The sequence below is a fragment of the Pseudophryne corroboree genome, chromosome 3, assembly GCF_028390025.1.
Source record: "Pseudophryne corroboree isolate aPseCor3 chromosome 3, aPseCor3.hap2, whole genome shotgun sequence".
Taxonomy (NCBI): domain Eukaryota; kingdom Metazoa; phylum Chordata; class Amphibia; order Anura; family Myobatrachidae; genus Pseudophryne; species Pseudophryne corroboree.
Genome location: NC_086446.1, coordinates 126,991,150 through 127,009,820, shown reverse-complemented (window position 1 = coordinate 127,009,820; position 18,671 = coordinate 126,991,150). Strand labels below are relative to the sequence as shown.

General features: G+C 48.7%; 1 protein-coding gene across 5 annotated transcripts in view; it reads right to left on the bottom strand.

The window, feature by feature from the left end:
* LOC135054957 (mitogen-activated protein kinase 8) overlaps positions 1–18,671 on the bottom strand; it is a 276,217-nt gene that overhangs the window by 87,888 nt on the left and 169,658 nt on the right. For all 5 annotated transcript variants that reach the window (XM_063958458.1, XM_063958457.1, XM_063958459.1 and 2 more), the window contains one exon: positions 14,217–14,355. In XM_063958458.1, the coding sequence (XP_063814528.1) occupies positions 14,217–14,355 (139 nt within the window). The remainder of the gene's footprint in view (positions 1–14,216; positions 14,356–18,671) is intronic.

The window sequence follows — 18,671 nt, the reverse complement described above, 5'->3', positions numbered from 1 at the left end:
CCATGGGTATAGTTCTTACTCCTCTACGTCTTATAATTCTCAGTACCTTAGGTATGAGAAGCAGAGGAGGGAACACATACACCGACTGGTATACCCACGGTGTTACCAGAACGTCCACAGCTATTCCCTGAGGGTCTCTTGACCTGGCGCAATACCTGTCCCGTTTTTTGTTCAGACGGGACGCCATCATGTCCACCTTTGGTATTTCCCAACGGTTCACAATCATGTGGAAAAACTTCCCGATGAAGTTTCCACTCTCCCGGGTGGAAGTCGTGCCTGCTGAGGAAGTCTGCTTCCCAGTTTCCACTCCCGGAATGAAACACTGCTGACAGTGCTATCACATGATTTTCCGCCCAGCGAAAAGTCCTTGCAGTTTTTGCCATTGCCCTCCTGCTTCTTGTGCCGCCCTGTCTGTTTACGTGGGCGACTGCCGTGATGTTTTTCACACTGGATCAATACCGGCTGACCTTGAAGCAGAGGTCTTGCTAAGCTTAGAGCATTATAAATTTACCCTTAGCTCCAGTATATTTATGTGGAGAAAAGTCTCCAGACTTGATCACACTCCCTGGAAATTTTTTCCTTGTGTGACTGCTCCCCAGCCTCTCGGGCTGGCCTCCGTGGTCACCAGCATCCAATCCTGAATGCCGAATCAGCGGCCCTCTAGAAGATGAGCACTCTGTAACCCCCACAGGAGAGACACCCTTGTCCTTGGATATAGGGTTATCCGCTGATGCATCTGAAGATGCGATCCGGACCATTTGTCCAGCAGATCCCACTGAAAAGTTCTTGCGTGAAATCTGCCGAATGGAATTGCTTCGTAGGAAGCCACCATTTTTACCAGGACCCTTGTGCAATGATGCACTGACACTTTTCCTGGTTTTAGGAGGTTCTTGACTAGCTCGGATAACTCCCTGGCTTTCTCTTCCGGGAGAAACACCTTTTTCTGGACTGTGTCCAGAATCATCCCTAGGCACAGCAGACGTGTCGTCAGGATCAGCTGCGATTTTGGAATATTTAGAATCCATCCGTGCTGTTGTAGCAGTATCCGAGATAGTGCTACTCCGACCTCCAACTGTTCCCTGGACTTTGCCCTTATCAGGAGATCGTCCAAGTAAGGGGTAATTAAGACGCCTTTTCTTCGAAGAAGAATCATCATTTCGGCCATTACCTTGGTAAAGACCCGGGGTGCCGTGGACAATCCAAACGGCAGCGTCTGAAACTGACAGTGACAGTTCTATACCACGAACCTGAGGTACCCTTAGTGAGAAGGGCAAATTTGGGACATGGAGGTAAGCATCCCTGATGTCCCGGGACACTATATAGTCCCCTTCTTCCTGGTTCGTTATCACTGCTCTGAGTGACTCCATCTTGATTTGAACCTTTGTAAGTGTTCAAATTTTTTTAGATTTAGAATAGGTCTCACCTAGCCTTCTGGCTTCAGTACCACAATATAGTGTGGAATAATACCCCTTTCCTTGTTGTAGGAGGGGTAATTTGATTATCACCTGCTGGGAATACAGCTTGTGAATTTTTTTCCATACTGCCTCCTTTTTGTGGTAGTTGTAGTATCAGAAATATGTAACACCTCCTTCATTGCCCTTAACGTGTGGCCCTAATAAGGAATACGTTTGTTTATTCACCGTCGACACTGGATTCAGTGTCCGTGTCTGTGTCGACCGACTAAGGTAAACGGGCGTTTTAAAACCCCTGATGGTGTTTTTGAGACGTCTGGACCGGTACTAATTGTTTGTCGGCCGTCTCATGTCGTCAACCGACCTTGCAGCGTGTTGACATTATCACGTAATTCCCTAAATAAGCCATCCATTCCGGTGTCGACTCCCTAGAGAGTGACATCACCATTACAGGCAATTGCTCCGCCTCCTCACCAACATCGTCCTCATACATGTCGACACACACGTACCGACACACAGCACACACACAGGGAATGCTCTGATAGAGGACAGGACCCACTAGCCCTTTGGAGAGACAGAGGGAGAGTTTGCCAGCACACACCAGAAAACGCTATAATTATATAGGGACAACCTTATATAAGTGTTTTCCCTTATAGCATCTTTTTATATATTTCTAACGCCAAATTAGTGCCCCCCCCTCTCTGTTTTAACCCTGTTTCTGTAGTGCAGTGCAGGGGAGAGCCTGGGAGCCTTCCCTCCAGCCTTTCTGTGAGGGAAAATGGCGCTGTGTGCTGAGGAGATAGGCCCCGCCCCTTTTTCGGCGGGCTCGTCTCCCGCTCTTCAACGGATTCTGGCAGGGGTTAAATATCTCCATATAGCCCCCGGAGGCTATATGTGAGGTATTTTTTGCCAAAAAATAGGTTTACATTGCCTCCCAGGGCGCCCCCCTCCCAGCGCCCTGCACCCTCAGTGACTGCCGTGTGAAGTGTGCTGAGAGCAATGGCGCACAGCTGCAGTGCTGTGCGCTACCTTAAGAAGACTGAGGAGTCTTCTGCCGCCGATTCTGGACCTTCTTCTCTTTTCAGCATCTGCAAGGGGGCCGGCGGCGAGGCTCCGGTGACCATCCAGGCTGTACCTGTGATCGTCCCTCTGGAGCTAATGTCCAGTAGCCAAAGAAGCCAATCCATCCTGCACGCAGGTGAGTTCACTTCTTCTCCCCTAAGTCCCTCGTTGCAGTGATCCTGTTGCCAGCAGGACTCACTGTAAAATAAAAAACCTAAGCTAAACTTTTCTAAGCAGCTCTTTAGGAGAGCCACCTAGATTGCACCCTTCTCGGCCGGGCACAAAAATCTAACTGAGGCTTGGAGGAGGGTCATAGGGGGAGGAGCCAGTGCACACCACCTGATCCTAAAGCTTTACTTTTTGTGCCCTGTCTCCTGCGGAGCCGCTATTCCCCATGGTCCTTTCAGGAACCCCAGCATCCACTAGGACGATAGAGAAACACTGGTTGCTTTTTCTCCCCACACATAATACCCTTTTTAGTGGTACCTGGATTAATGTCAGAAATGTGCAACACATTTTTCCTTGCCGTAATCATGCAACGGGTGGCCCTAGTGGAATGTAAATCAGTCTCGTCCTCGTCGACACTGGAGTCAGACTCCGTGTCGACTTCTGTGTCTGCCATCTGAGGTAGCGCGCGTTTTTGAGCCCCTGATGGCCTTTGAGACGCCTGGGCAGGCACTGGCTGAGAAGCCGGCTGTCCCACAGCTGTTATGTCATCGAACCTTTTATGCAAGGAGTTGACACTGTCGTGTAAAACCTTCCACATATCCACCCACTCTGGTGTCGGCCCCGCAGGGGGTGACATCACACTTATCGGCACCTGCTCCGCCTCCACATAAGCCTCCTCATCAAACATGTCGACACAGCCGTACCGACACACCACCCACACACAGGGAATGCTCTGACTGAGGACAGGACCCCACAAAGTCCTTTGGGGAGACAGAGAGAGAGTATGCCAGCACACACCACAGCGCTATATAATCAGGGATTTACACTAACACAAAGTGATTTTTCCCTATAGCTGCTTTACATATACAGTTTGCGCCTAAATTTAGTGCCCCCCCCCCCCCCCTCTCTTTTTTACCCTTTGAGCCTGGAAACTGCAGGGGAGAGCCTGGGGAGCTGTCTTCCAGCGGAGCTGTGAAGAGGAAATGGCGCCAGTGTGCTGAGGGAGATAGCCCCGCCCCCTTCTCGGCTGACTTCTCCCGCTCTTATATTTATATTATGGCGGGGGATTTTTGCACATATATAGTTTTTTAGGCTATATTATGTGCTGTTTGCCAATGTAAGGTACTCTAATTGCAGCCCAGGGCGCGCCCCCCCCCCCCCCCAGCGCCCTGCACCCAGAGTATGTGGTGTGCATAGGGAGCAATGGCGCACAGCTGCAGTGCTGTGCGCTACCTTAATGAAGACAGGAGTCTTCAGCCGCCGATTTTCAGGATGTTCTTCTTGCTTCTGGCTCTGCAAGGGGGACGGCGGCGCGGCTCCGGGACCGGACGATCGAGGACGGGTCCTGTGTTCGATCCCTCTGGAGCTAATGGTGTCCAGTAGCCTTAGAAGCCCAAGCTAGCTGCAAGCAGGTAGGTTCGCTTCTCTCCCCTTAGTCCCTCGTAGCAGTGAGTCTGTTGCCAGCAGATCTCACTGAAAATCAAAAACCTAACAAATACTTTCTTTACTAGAAGCTCAAGAGAGCCCCTAGGGTGCATCCAGCTCTGGCCGGGCACAGATACTAACTGAGGTCTGGAGGAGGGGCATAGAGGGAGGAGCCAGTGCACACCAGATATAGTACCTAATCTTTCTTTTAAGAGTGCCCAGCCTCCTGCGGAGCCCGTCTATACCCCATGGTCCTTACGGAGTACCCAGCATCCACTAGGACGTCAGAGAAAGAAAAGAAAATGAAAAGAAGCTACAATAAATGTAACCAGGAATAACCTGCACTTTTGGGAAATTTGAGGTCCACTGAGCCTAACCAACAATCTTCAGTGGGCTTGAGAGGGAGGGCGGAGGGGGGGGGGGGGGTAGAGTACAAAGGGTTTCCACAAGGAAATGGAACCTATGTTCTTTGCAGAAAAAGACTAAGCCATGGTAAGTCTACCATAACTCTTATTTTCCCTAAGCAAGGTGATGCATGAAATATATGTTATGGTAAGACAGTGGCGAGTGTGTGACTAACCAGAAGAACACCGGAGCTAATTACCCAGCAACCAGGGCACAGGAGTACACAGCTCCGCTGGGGGAGTGATGGAGCTGCAGCAGGGGATGTCTGACTGACATCCAGACACTGCTGCAGCCCTTGAAGTCTTCAGATTTTCTTTCCTTCTGAAATGTACGTTATGGTAAGAACTTACCGTTGATAACTGTATTTCTCCTATGTCCACAAGTCTCCACAGGATAAAATTGTGATATGCTTGAGCATCAGCGGATTGGCACCAAATCGATCACAAGCTTTGTGGCCTCCCAAGATGCACCGGGCTCATCCATATAATCCCGCCCACCGACTCAGTCAAATCAGTTGTTTCCAAAGCAATTAGGCAGGAGCATTATGTTGAACCCTATTCAGGCGAGAAGAACACACATGCACACCCTTCCACGCAAAAGGGAAGAGGTTAGCGAGTATAAAGATTCTCATATTAGGTGCGTCTGGGTGGGATCCCTGTGGACATAGGAGAAATACAGTTATTGCTATCGGTACATGCAGGTAAGCATCTTGTATATCCAGAGATACCATGTAATCCCCTGGTTCCATGGCCAAAATTATGGAACGTAATGTTTCCATATGGAACCTCGGTACCCAAATGCATTTGTTCAACATTTTGAGATTGAGAATGGGTCGAAACGACCCATTTGATTTCTGGACCAAGAATAGGTTGTAGTAAAACCCCTTCCCTCGTTGTTCAGAGGTACTGGGACGATTACTCCCGACTGAAGCAATTTGTGAACTGCTTCTTGCAGTGCCCTGGCTCTCGTCTCTATGTGAGATGGGCTGGTACAAAAAAACCTTTGAGGAGGCTGTTTTTTAAATGGTAAACCATAACCCCGAGATACCACTTTTTGCACAAAAGCGTCTGTTGTCGACCGCTGCCATATGTGTGCAAACTGAAGACGACGGCCCCCTACCTTGAAGTCCCCCAAATGGAGGCCCACACCCTCAGGCTGATGGTTTCTGTTCTGGTTTGGAAGCTGGCCCTCTAGTGGCCCACTGCTTCCTCATTTTACCAGACTTATTGTACTGGGTTTGCTTAGGTTCATTCTTACCTTTTGTTTTACCATGCCACCGAATGGCTAAAACCTGAACCCCTAGGTTTAGGAGAATAACTGGCAGGAAATTTAACCTTCTTGGATTCAGCTTCTGACTCCAGAATCTCTGTCAATTCCTTACCAAAAAGAATGTTCCCAACAAAAGGCAAAGATTCCAGAACCTTTTTGGATTCGGTATCAGCTTTCCATGTACGTAGCCAAATTGCTCTGTGAGCGGCTACCGTTAAGGCTGAAGCTTTGGAAGCAATCGTACCCATATCCATTGCTGCTCCTTCTAGAAATAGTGCAGCCTGCTTCATATGGGCTATATGAGACTCCTGCTCCCTAGTAGGTGCTAAAAGCCCATTCTCTAATTCTTCAGCCCATCCAATTACCGCTTTTGTCATCCTGGCCGAGGCCATAGCCGGCCTTATGACTGCCCCATACAGGAAAAAAATGTTTTTCAAAAACCATCCACTCTCCTGTCTGTGAAATCATTTAATGATGTTGAAGGCAAGGGTAAAATAGGATTTTATTACCTACCGGTAAATCCTTTTCTCCTAGTCCGTAGAGGATGCTGGGGACTCCAAAAGGACCATGGGGTATAGAAGGGATCCGAAGGAGACATAGGCAAACTATAAGACTTTGAATGGGTGTGAACTGGCTCCTCCCTCTATGCCCCTCCTCCAGACCTCAGTTATAGGAACTGTGCCCAGGTAGACAGACATTTCGAGGAAAAGGATTTTTGTTAAACTAAGGGTGAGATACATACCAACTCACTCCACAACACACCGTACAAACTGGTTTACCAGGAATACCAGATAACAGTATGAACGAAAGACAGCAACAAGCTGAATATAACAGATACACAACCTTTGTGTAACCGAAAACAACAACTACCACTACAACTGCAAGTAACAGTCCGCACTGGGATGGGCGCCCAGCATCCTCTACGGACTAAGAGAAAAGGATTTACCGGTAGGTATTAAAATCCTATTTTCTCTTACGTCCTAGAGGACGCTGGGGACTACAAAAGGACCATGGGGTCTATACCAAAGCTCAAGACTGGGTGTGAGTGCGCGGACGACTCTGCAGCACCGATTGAGCAAACAGGAGGTCCTCATCAGCCAGGGTATCAAACTCGTAGAACTTAGCAAAAGTGTTTGAACTCGACCACATAGTTGCTCGGCAAAGTTGAAGCGCCGAGACTCCTCGGGCAGCCGCCCAAGATGAGTCCACCTTTCTGGTAGAATTGGCTTTCACTTACTTCGGTAACGGCAGTCCAGCCATAGAATGAGCATGCCTAATCGTATTACAGATCCAGCGTGCAATAGTCTGCTTGGAAGCAGGAGCTCCAATTTTGTTGGGTGCATATAGGACAAACAGAGCCTCTGATTTCCTAATTTGAGCCGTTCTGGCAACATAAATTTTCAAAGCTCTAACTACATCGAGAGATTTTGACATAGCCAAGGCACCCGTAGCCACAGGCACCACAATGGGTTGGTTTATATGAAACGACGAAACCACCTTCGGCAGAAATTGTTGACGAGTTCTCAATTCCGCTCTATCCTCATGGAAAATCAAATAGGGGCTCTTGTGAGAGAAAGCCGCCAACTCAGACACCCGTCTTGCAGATGCTAGGGCCAAAAGCATGACCACTTTCCAAGTGAGAAATTTCAACTAAACCTTTCGCAAAGGTTCAAACCAGTGAGACATAAGAAATTGCAACACCACTTCAAGATCCAACGGAGCCACGGGTGGCACAAACGGAGGATGGATGTGCAGCACTCCCTTCACGAAAGTCTGTACCTCTGGAAGGGCGGCCAATTCTTTTTGAAAGAAAATAGATAAAGCCGAAATCTGCACTTTAATGGAACCCAATTTCAGGCCTGCATCCACGCCTGCCTGCAAAAAAAAAATGGAGAAAACGCCCCAGCCGAAACTCCGCCATAGGAGCTCTCTTGGTTTCACACCAAGACACAGATTTTCTCCAAATACGGTGATAATGCTTCGCCGTGACCTCCTTTCTAGCCTTAAGGAGAGTGGGGATGACTTCCCCGGGAATACCCTTTCGAGCTAGGATTTGGCATTCAACCTCCACTCCCTCAAACGCAGCCACGTTAAGTCTTGAAATACGCATGGCCCCTGCAGTAACAGATCCTCTCCGAGAGGAAGAGGCCAAGGATCTTCTATGAGCAATTCCTGAAGATCTGGATACCAGGCCCTCCGTGGACAATCTGGAACGACGAGTACTGCCGGAACCCTTGTTCGTCTTATAATCCTCAACACTTTTGGAATGAGAGGAAGTGGAGGGAACACATATACCGACTGAAACACCCACGGAGTTACCAGGGCGTCCACTGCACTGGCTTGAGGGTCCCTTGACCTGGAACAATACCTCGGAAGCTTCTTGTTGAGGCGAGATGGCAACATGTCTATTTGAGGAATTCCCCAACGACTTGTCACTACTGCAAAGACCTCTTGATGAAGACCCCACTCTCCTGGATGGAGATCGTGCCTGCTGAGGAAGTCTGCTTCCCAGTTGTCCATGCCCGGAAGGAAGACCGCTGAAAGAGCGCTCACGTGCTTTTCCGCCCAGCGGAGAACTCTTGTGGCCTCCGCCATCGCCGCTCTTTGTTCCGCCTTGGCAGGTTTACGTACGCCACCGCTGTTACGTTGTCCTACTGAATCAGGACAGGTAGACCTCGAAGAAAGTGTTCCGCTTGCAGAAGGACGTTGTAAATTGCTCTTAATTCCAGAACGTTTATGTGGAGACAAGACTCCTGGCTTGACCATTTTCCTTGGAAAATTCTTCCTTTTGTGACTGCTCCCCAGCCTCGGAGACTTGCATCCGTGGTCAGCAGGACCCAATCCTGGATCCCGAACCTGCGTCCCTCTAGGACAGGCATTCCCAACCACGGTCCTCAAGGCACACCAACAGTGCAGGTTTTAGTGATATCCAGGCTTCAGCACAGATGGTTAAATCAAAATAACTGAGGTACTAATTAAGTCACCTGTGTTCAAGCCTGGAGATCACTAAAACCAGGACTGTTAGTGTGCCTTGAGGACCGAGGTTGGGAATGCCTGCTCTAGGAGGTGAGAACTTTGAAGCCAGCACAGGAGAGATATTCTGGTCCTGGAAGATAGACTTATTTTCCGGTGCATGTGCAGGTGAGATCCGGACCATTTGTCCAACAGGTCCCACTGAAACACCCGGGCATGAAACCTGCCAAACGGAATGGCTTCGTAAGCTGCAACCATCTTCCCCAGCACTCGAGTGCATTGATGAATCGACACTCTTGCCGGTTTCAGAACCTCCTTGACCATGAATTGGATTTCCAGAGCTTTTTCCGCTGGAAGAAACATTCTATGCAGTTCCGTGTCCAGGATCATGCCCAAGAAAGGCAGCAGAGTTGTCGGAATCAACTGTGACTTTAGCAAATTTAGAATCCAACCATGATGTTGCAGAACCGTCAGGGAGAGTTCCACATTTCTTAGCAACTGCTCCTTTGATCTCGCCTTTATCAGGAGATCGTCCAAGTATGGATAATTGTGACACCCTGCTTGCGTAGGAGTACCATCATTTCCGACATTACTTTGGTGAAAACCCTCGAGCCGTGGAAAGACCAAACGGCCACGTCTGAAATTGGTAATGACAATCTTGCACCGCAAACCTCAGGAAAGCTTGATGTGGAGGATACATTGGGACATGTAAGTAGGCATCTTTTATGTCGACTGACGCCATAAAATCCCCCCCTTCTAGACTGGAGATCACTGCTCGAAGAGATTCCATCTTGAACTTGAAAGTTTTCAAATACAGCTTGAGGGGTTTTAGGTTCAGGATCGCTCTGACTGAGCCGTCCGGCTTTGGTACGGCAAAGAGGCTTGAATAAAACCCTTCTCCCCGTTGAGACGGGGGTACCGGGACAATGACACTGTTGACACAGCTTTTGTATCGCAGCACTCACTACTTCCCTTTCTGGGATAGAAACTGGCTAGGCTGATATGAAAAATCAGTGGGGGGGGGGACCTCCTGAAACTCCAGTTTGTACCCTTGGGACACTATGTCTAACACCCAAGGATCTAGGCCCGAGTGAAACCAGACCTGACTGAAGAGTCGGAGACGCGCCCCCACTGGTACGGACTCCCGTAGGGGAGCCCCAGCGTAATGCGCTGGACTTGGCAGAGGCCGGGGAGGACTTCTGGTCCTGGGAGCCTGGCACTGCCTTTTTCCCCTACCTCTACCTTTAGAGGCAAGTAAGGACGACCCTCTTCCTTTTTAGTATTTATTAGGCCGAAAGGACTGCATCTGATAATAGGGTGTCTTTTTCTGTTGTGCCGGAACATAAGGAAGAAAGGATGACTTACCCGCTGTAGCAGTAGACACCAGGTCAGCGAGGCCGTCACCAAACAAGACACTACCTTTATATGGGAGAGATTACATAGCTTTCTTGGAGTCGGCATCAGCATTCCATTGATGAATCCACAGCACTCTCCTGGCTGAGACTGCCATGGCATTGGCCCTTGATCACAAGAGGCCAATATCCCTGACTTGATCAGGAGAGTGGAGGTCCGGGCCAGCGTCTCTGCAGTCTGTGAAGAGAGAAAATGGCGCTGGTAAGCTGTGAGGGCTAAGCCACGCCCCCACCTCGGCGCGCTGTAGTCCCGCTCAAATTTCAATCTTTATACTGGTGGGGGCTATATTCAGTGCCAAGGCACTTATAATATATCTATTTCAGCCAGTCTTTACCTCAGTAACATGCTGCCCATGGCGCTCCCACCCCCCTGCGCCCTGCACCTTGTAAGTGCCGTTGGAAGTATGTGTGGGAGCATGGCGCGCAGTGCGACCGCTGCGCTGTACCTCGTTACTGAAGTTTTCTGCCGTCACTGAAGTTTTCTGTTCTTCTATATACTCACCCGGCTTCTTTCTTCTGGCTTCTATGAGGGGGTTGATGGCGCGGCTCCGGGAACAAGCAGCTAGGCGCACCAAGTGATCGAACCCTCTGGAACTAATGACTCTGCTTCTTAGGCTACTGGACACCTTTAACTCAGAAGAAGTAGGTCTGCTTCTCTTCCCACACTCCCACGAAGCAGGGAGCCTGTAGCCAGCAGGGCTCCCTGAAAATAAAAAACCTAACAAAGTCTTTTCAGAGAAACTCAGGAGAGCTCCCCTAGTGTGTGTCCAGTCTCTCTGGGCACAGAATCTAACTGAGGTCTGGAGGAGGGGCATAGAGGGAGGAGCCAGTTCACACCCATTCAAAGTTTTATAGTGTGCCCATGTCTCCTGCGATAACGTCTATACCCCTTGGTCCTTTTGGAGTCCCCAGCATCCTCTAGGACGTAAGAGAAAACGGATTTTCCCACCAGTTGAATGACGTGCGTATCTACTTTAGGAGGCACTTCTCTTTTTAAACAGTCCCCAGTTGGAAAAGGGTAGTACGAATCCCATTTCCTTGGGATTTTATATTTCTTATTGGGCGTAGCCCAAGGTTCCTCCATAATTTCGGTCAGTTCCTCGGACTCTGGAAATTCTACCCTTACTGTTCTGGGACGTTTAAACACAGGTGCTTTAGTTTTTACTACTGGCTCAACTGAATCTTCAAGAGACAGAATAGCCTTCATTGCTCCAATTAACTCAGCTATATCTTCTGAGCTGAAGCCCTCTATTTGTTCTTCATAAGGTGAAGTCGAGTATATGGAGTTATAATCTGTTGTATCCTCCTGTGTAGCTTGTGAATTTGATTAAATATTTACCTTTGGTTTATCAGCTTGTTGACTTGTAGAAGCTGTAGGGTCTATACCATAAGATGGGAGCTGCGTGTAAGGGTTAATTGTGTAACCTATTCCTGCTATAGGAGCTGCAGGGGATAAACCTGTCAGCTATACTGGATAGAGTCTGCAAATATGGCCCAAGGTGGATCTATTTGTTGTTGAACAGGGATCTGCCTAGTAGTCTGCTGAAAAGAAAAGCAATTTGCACACAACCCATTATTTCCCAAGGATTGAGTTATTAACCCAACCTTGCAGGATAAACATGTTTTAAGTGCTGCTGTTACTGTAGTAACCTCGTCACCTTTGCCGCTCTTAGACATGATAAATAATCAACTCATCCACAGTACTACACAATCTGTGACTTAACACACTTTATATTGCATAAAAAGTGATATCAATCTGATCCCCAACCCAAGCACTAGCATTGAGGTTCAGAAAAAGAAACACTGACAAACATATATAAAGTCAGCAATCACACTAGCAGTCAGCCACATATTATTAGTCATATGAGCATATTATCAACTACAACACATTTCAAGTATGTAGACGTACATTTACCGTTTTCTGTATTATACAGTTATTTTAATGTATTCAGACGCAATTGCGGCGAAAACTACAGCATTGTACAAAAACTCATATGCAATAGGCACTAAACTTAACTATTCATACTAACATAGTAGATAGAATTTTAGTGCTGTATAACCCTTACTCTGTAGAGTCGGATACAGGGAGACTCACCCCACTTCCAGGATCGATCAATACGTTAGCATACCGCTAAGGTTCAGACGCTATTAGTGTACACAGCCGCTCCAGTATATTGGACAGAGACACTCAGTGAACGTTAGTGCATGCAGATGCTCTGTCTGCGACCCAGTCTCTTAGCGGTCAAACTTTAGTGTATACAGATGCAGCACCATGCTGCGACCGAGTTCCCTCGTGGTAGCGTCTGAGACGGAAGTACGGCAATCCGTTCATGGCGGGAGACGCTCGGAAACTGGTCATGAACTGGGGGGAGGGGCGACCAGGAGAGCATCTGACTCCCCACTGCTGGCATCAACCCTAGGGATCGCAGCCTCAAACTATTCCTGGTGCCTTCTGATCCCTAAAGCCTAGCGCTAGAGCACCCGTAGTGGTGGCGCGCCAGCTACTGTTTGGTAATCTCCGCCCAAATCAGTGCGGCTGTGTCCGTATTACCCCTCTAAGCGGAACCGATGCCTTACCTTCTCCCCGTGCTCCGGCCACAGCCTGGTAACGTCTGCTGGACCTGCTAGTAACATCCGACACGGACGCCCGTCGAGACAGCACATGTGCCGTGGGTAAGCGTTGTTGCGACCCGTCAGAGAGTTGTTGGAGCGACTCTTTCCAATATGCGTGTAAAACGCTGTTAGGAAAGTCCACTCGGAAAAAGGTAAGACTATAAAAATAGAATAAATAAAAACTCTTAGGGCTGCCAAACACAGCAGCCCTGTGACCATGGTCCGACTCCTGCCGCACCAAACAAAACTGATTTGACTGAGTCGGTGGGCGGAATTATATGGACGAGCCCGGTGCATCCTGGGAAGCCACGAAGCTCGTGATCGATTTGGTGCCAATCCGCTGACACTCAAGCATATCCCAATGTTATCCTGTGGATAACCTGTGGACCCAGCCGGAGAAAACTATGATTTAGCAGAGAATACCCTAGAAAGCGTAAATGCCCCCATACATCTCGTCCCCAATTCCAACAGTAACGGTAAGGATCCAGATTTTTAAAGATGTTCAATATTCCCGATCCCCCGCGACTCTGAATTGCACCAATGTCTCACATATCTCAGAACAGGATGTTAAAAAAGCCACAACTTGGACAGGGAATAGGGCTGTATTGGAAAAAAACATGTAATTGTTCAGACAAACTGAAAGGAGAACAGAAAAGCTAAAGCTTTAGTGTCAGCTGTAAGCGAGACACTGGTAAATGTCAACCTTCCAGACTGACATACCTAGGAGTACAATCTGTTTGGATCATAGCATAATCTGGAAACCTTGTCAGAGATCATCTTTGAATCAAGGCATGAAGGATGATGCTTCTAATAACAAGCCCTTAATATTCTAATGGAAGGCAAGCCTATGAGACCATACGAACCATGCCGCAGAAGCAATATGACCAATCCGGAGTAAAAGTCTCAGTCACAGCATGACAAAGGCTAAAACCCTGGGTCAAATTAAGCAGTAATACCTGGAAACCTGGTGTCTGAAAGATCCCCAAGTTCAAAATACACATCTGGGTGAACTGACCACTCTGATGGATCCAGCCTTGCAGATAGTGATCATAGTATAGGACAAGCGGAGCCGTATACCCGGCAAATGGTATGGCCACCACTTTCCTCCAATCAGATGTGTACCATGATCGCACTTGGGTGCTGGACATACAGCTGCAGCACCAGAGGTAACATGTCTGCTAGAGGCAACATGTCTGCTAGAGGCAATAGCCTTGGCAGCCTCAATCTGGAAGCACAACTTTGTCAATGGAGAATCCAGTGTTTTGATCACTGAATTGTAAAGAACTAAACAAAGGAGGTCAGTGGCTAAAGCAGTAAGCTTCACAGTCAGTCTGTTCAAGAACTACAAGTAAGGGACAAGGACATGCCGGCAGCTGTTCCAACAAGCTCCTTGTCAATGGAAGGTTGTTCATGGTGGCACATGGATTTTAAGAAAAAAAGGACTACACAAACACTACCTCACAAGGATGTCACTCACCCGGTGGATGATCCCTGCAGAGTGTAGGTGTTTAATGCCACAAAGCATTTGGTACAGTAGGTAGGACATTCGCTCATGATCCAGTTCCATCTGTATCACTTGGCATAAGTTGGCATCCATAAGTTCCATCACAATGTACCTGGAAGAGAGAGTATCCATTGGAGCAGACATCATACAAGAACTCAAACTGCAGCTGGCAACCAAAAAAGAAAAAAGTTTGGGGTTCAAAAATCCCCCTTAAAAAATTGTTGCTATCCTTAAACCTGGAAACAGTATCAAAGCATCAGCCCTATGCGTCACCCAGAAATTGCAATGACATTTTATTCTCACTACAGGAGGCAGAAACCTTGTACTGTTATTATGACTATTTACAAGGCAATGGCATGCATTTAACAACAAAACATTTAAATGAGGATATCAACTCTCTCAAGAGATCGGAAATTTAAAAAACACAAACTATTGAAAAATGAGATTTATGTTAAGAACTTACAGTTGTTAAATCTTTTTCTGCGAGGTACACTGGGCTCCACAAGGATTAACATCGGTGTAGAGTATGATCTTGATCCAAGGCACCAACAGGCTCAAAGCTTTGACTGTTCCCAAGATGCACAGCGCCGCCTCCTCTATAACCCTGTCTCTGTGCACAGGAGCTCAGTTTCGATAATTAGCCCAATGCAGTAGCAGGTACTAGAGACGACAAGCGCTCGTAGCCAAATACACCACACACTCATTACCGGAGAGGGTGTCAGCGGCTAAGCCATACCAACCCAAAGAAGCTAAGTGCGTCAGGGTGGGCGCCCTGTGGAGCCCAGTGTGCCTCGCAGAAAGATATTTGACAACAGTAAGTTCTTACCATAAATCTAATTTTCTGCTGCGGGGTACACTCGGCTCCACAAGGATTAACATCGGGGATGTCCTAAAGCAGTTCCTTATGGGAGGGGACGCACTGTAGCGGGCACAAGAACCCGGCGTCCAAAGGAAGCATCCTGGGAGGCTGAAGTATCGAAGGCATAGAACCTTATGAACGTGTTCACTGAGGACCACGTAGCCGCCTTGCACAACTGTTCAAGGGTCGCACTGCGGTGGGCCACCCAAGAAGGTCCAACCGACCGAGTAGAATGGGCTTTGATGGTAGCAGAAGCTGGATAACCAGCCTGTACATAAGCATGTGCAATCACCATTCTAATCCATCTGGCCAGGGTCTGCTTGAAAGCAGGCCAGCCACGTTTGTGAAAACCAAACAGTACTAAAAGAGAATCAGATTTCCTAATGGAGGATGTTCTCTTCACATAGATAAGGAGAATTCAAGTCCGGAACCACAATCTCCTGGTTAAGGTGGAAGGAAGACACCACCTTGGGTAAATAACCTGGCCGCGTTCTAAGAACCGCCCGGTCACAATGAAAAATAAAATGGGGAGACTTACAGGATAAGGCACACAAGTCCGAGACCCTTCTATCTGAAGCAATAGCCAGAAAAACAGCACCTTAAGGGAAAGCCACTTAAGGTCAGCAGAGGCAAGAGATTCAAATGGAGACTCTTGCAAGGCTTCCAGTATCACAGACTAGTCCCAAGGGGCCACAGGAGGTACATAAGAAGGCTGAATCCGCAACACGCTCTGGGTGAATGTATGAACATCAGGTAAAGCAGCAATCTTTCTCTGAAACCAAACAGACAAGGCAGAAATGTGAACCTTGAGGGAAGTCAGACGAAGGTTTAAGTCCAGGCCCTGTTGTAGGAAGGCCAACAGTTTCGCCGTGCTAAACTTGAAAACGTCATGATTGTGAGACGCACACCAAGTAAAGTAAGCATTCCAGACCCTATGGTAAATCAGAGCAAAGCCGGCTTACGGGCCTTCAACATAGTTTGAGCGACAGCCTCAGAAAAACCCTTGGCCCTCAGGACGGAAGCTTCAAGAGCCACGCCGTTAAAGCCAGACAGGCCAAGTCCTGGTAATCACAAGGGCCCTGAACGAGGAGGTCTGGTCATTGTGGAAGTAGAAGGGGACGATCTAGCGAGCTGCCCTGTAGATCGGAGAACCAGTGCCACCTGGGCCACGCTGGAGAGATCAGAAGTAGGTTTCTTCCTTCTTTCTTGAACCTCCGTATTACTTTGGGCAGTAATGACACCGGAGGGAACACATACGGCATCCCAAAGTTCCATGATATTGACAGAGCATCCACCTGCTTGAGGATCCCTTGTCTTTGCTTCGAAGACCGGAACCTTGTGATTGTGTCGAGACGCCATCAGGTCCACATCTGGAAGGCCTCACATGTCCACGAGTAGTTGAAACACCTCTGGATGAAGGCTTCACTTTCTCAGTCGTCAGGACGTACACGCCGGAAAGTCCACTTCCCAGTTTAGAACCCCCGGAATGAACACTGCTGATATGGTCGGCAGATGGCATTCTGCCCACTAAAGAATCCGTGATACTTCCATCATTGCCATGCGGCTTCGAGTGCCGCTTTGATGATTGATGTATGCCACCGTGGTGGCATTGTCCGATTGTACTTGAATAGGTCTGTTCTGTATCAAATGCTTAATGCTTAACACTGCCCGCAGTTCCAGAATGTTTATCGGGAGTAGAGACCCTGAAGAGTGTGTTGTTCCAACACCGCGCCCCAACCTCTCAGACTGGCATCCGTTGTCAGCAGGACCCAGTTGGATATCCAGAAGGGATGGCCCCTGCTCAATCGTTGGTCCTGGAGCCACCAGCTCAGTGACAGAAGGACCTCCGGAGACAGGGGGATCATACGAGATCTGATCAGGTGAGGCAGGCCATCCCACTTGGTCAGAATTAACTTCTGTAGAGGGCGAGAATGGAACTGAGCATGCTCCACCATGTCCAAAGCTGACACCATGAGACCTAGCACTTGCATTGCAGAATGTATCGACACTTGCGGACGAGATGGGAAGCATCGAATCCTGCCCAGAAGCTTCAGGACTTTCCCCTGAGACAAGAACAACCGCTGGTTGTGAGTGTCCAGTAACGCTCCCATGCTCCGAGCAGGTACCAGGGTGGATTTCTTCCAGTTGATTAGCCACCCGTGGGCTTTCATGAAATGGACCGTCAGATCTAGATGACACAGGAGAAGTTCCGGGGAATTTGCCAGGATCAATAAATCGTCATTACTTTGGTGAAAACTCGCGGAGCCAGTGTCAAACCAAAAGGTAACGCCCGAAATTGATAATGAAGGTTGACCACCGCAAACCTCAGGTACTGCTGATGAGACACTGCAATAGGAATATGCAGGTAGGGATCCTGTATGTCCAGGGAGACCATATAGTCCCCAGGATCCAAGGCCAGAACAACAGAGCGCTGAGTTTCCATACGAAACTTGGAGACCCGCACATATTTGTTCAAGGACTTCAGATTGAGAATGGGCCGCGAGGACCCGTTTGGTTTCGGGACTAGAAACAGCGGTGAACAGTACCCCTTGCCTCTCTGAGCCAGAGGCACCTGTACCACTACTCCTGTGGTTAGGAGGGAATGTAACACCGAATGCAGAGTGTTTGCCTTTGCCAGGTCCAGAGGAACATCTGTCAGGCAAAATCGATGATGGGGACGATTCCTGAAGGGTACTCCGTAACCTCGAGTGACGACTTCCCTTACCCAGGCATCGGAAGTGGTCTTCAACCATTCCTGGGCAAAACCTATAAATTGGCCCCCCACCCTGGGATCCCCCAGAGGGAGGACCGCCCCGTCATGTGGCAGGCTTGTCAGTTTTAGAAGCAGGCTGATGGACAGCCCAGGCCAGCTTCGGTCTGGGCTTGGCAGGTCTGGAAGCACGAGCTTGCTTTGGGTACGCCTGACCTTTTGCTTTACCTCGAGGACGAAAGGGCCGAGGGAAAGTACTTTTAGCCTTCTGTGTGGAAGGAGCCGTACTAGGTAGGCAAGCTGTTTTAGCAGTGGCCAGATCAGCCACAAGCTTATTGAGGTCTTCTCCAAAGAGAATGTCTCCCTTGAAAGGAAGCACCTCAAGGGTTTTCTTGGAATCCCTATCCACCGACCAGGATCTCAACCAAAGGATACGTCTGGCCAAGACAGACGTAGTAGCAGCCTTGGCCACCAGCACCCCAGCATCGTAGGCCGCCTCCTTAAGGTACAGAGAAGCCGTGGCAATATATGAGAGACATCGTCGATCATGCTCAGATGCGTTGGAAGGCAGCTCGGCCTCTAGCTCCTGAGCCAATTACTCATCAGCTTCAGCAGCCCATGTTGCTGCAATGATTGGCCTATGCACAGCCCCCGTTAGGGTGTAAATCACTTTTAAACAACCCTCCACACGTCTATCCGTTTGTTCCTTCAGAGAGGGGACGGTAGTTACTGGCAGAGCAGAGGAAACTATCATGCGTGCTACATGAGAATCTACAGGCGGAGGAGTTTCCCAATAGTTACATACCTCCGCAGAGAGGATAGCTAGCCAACAGTCTCATATGCGGTGTGAATTTTGTTC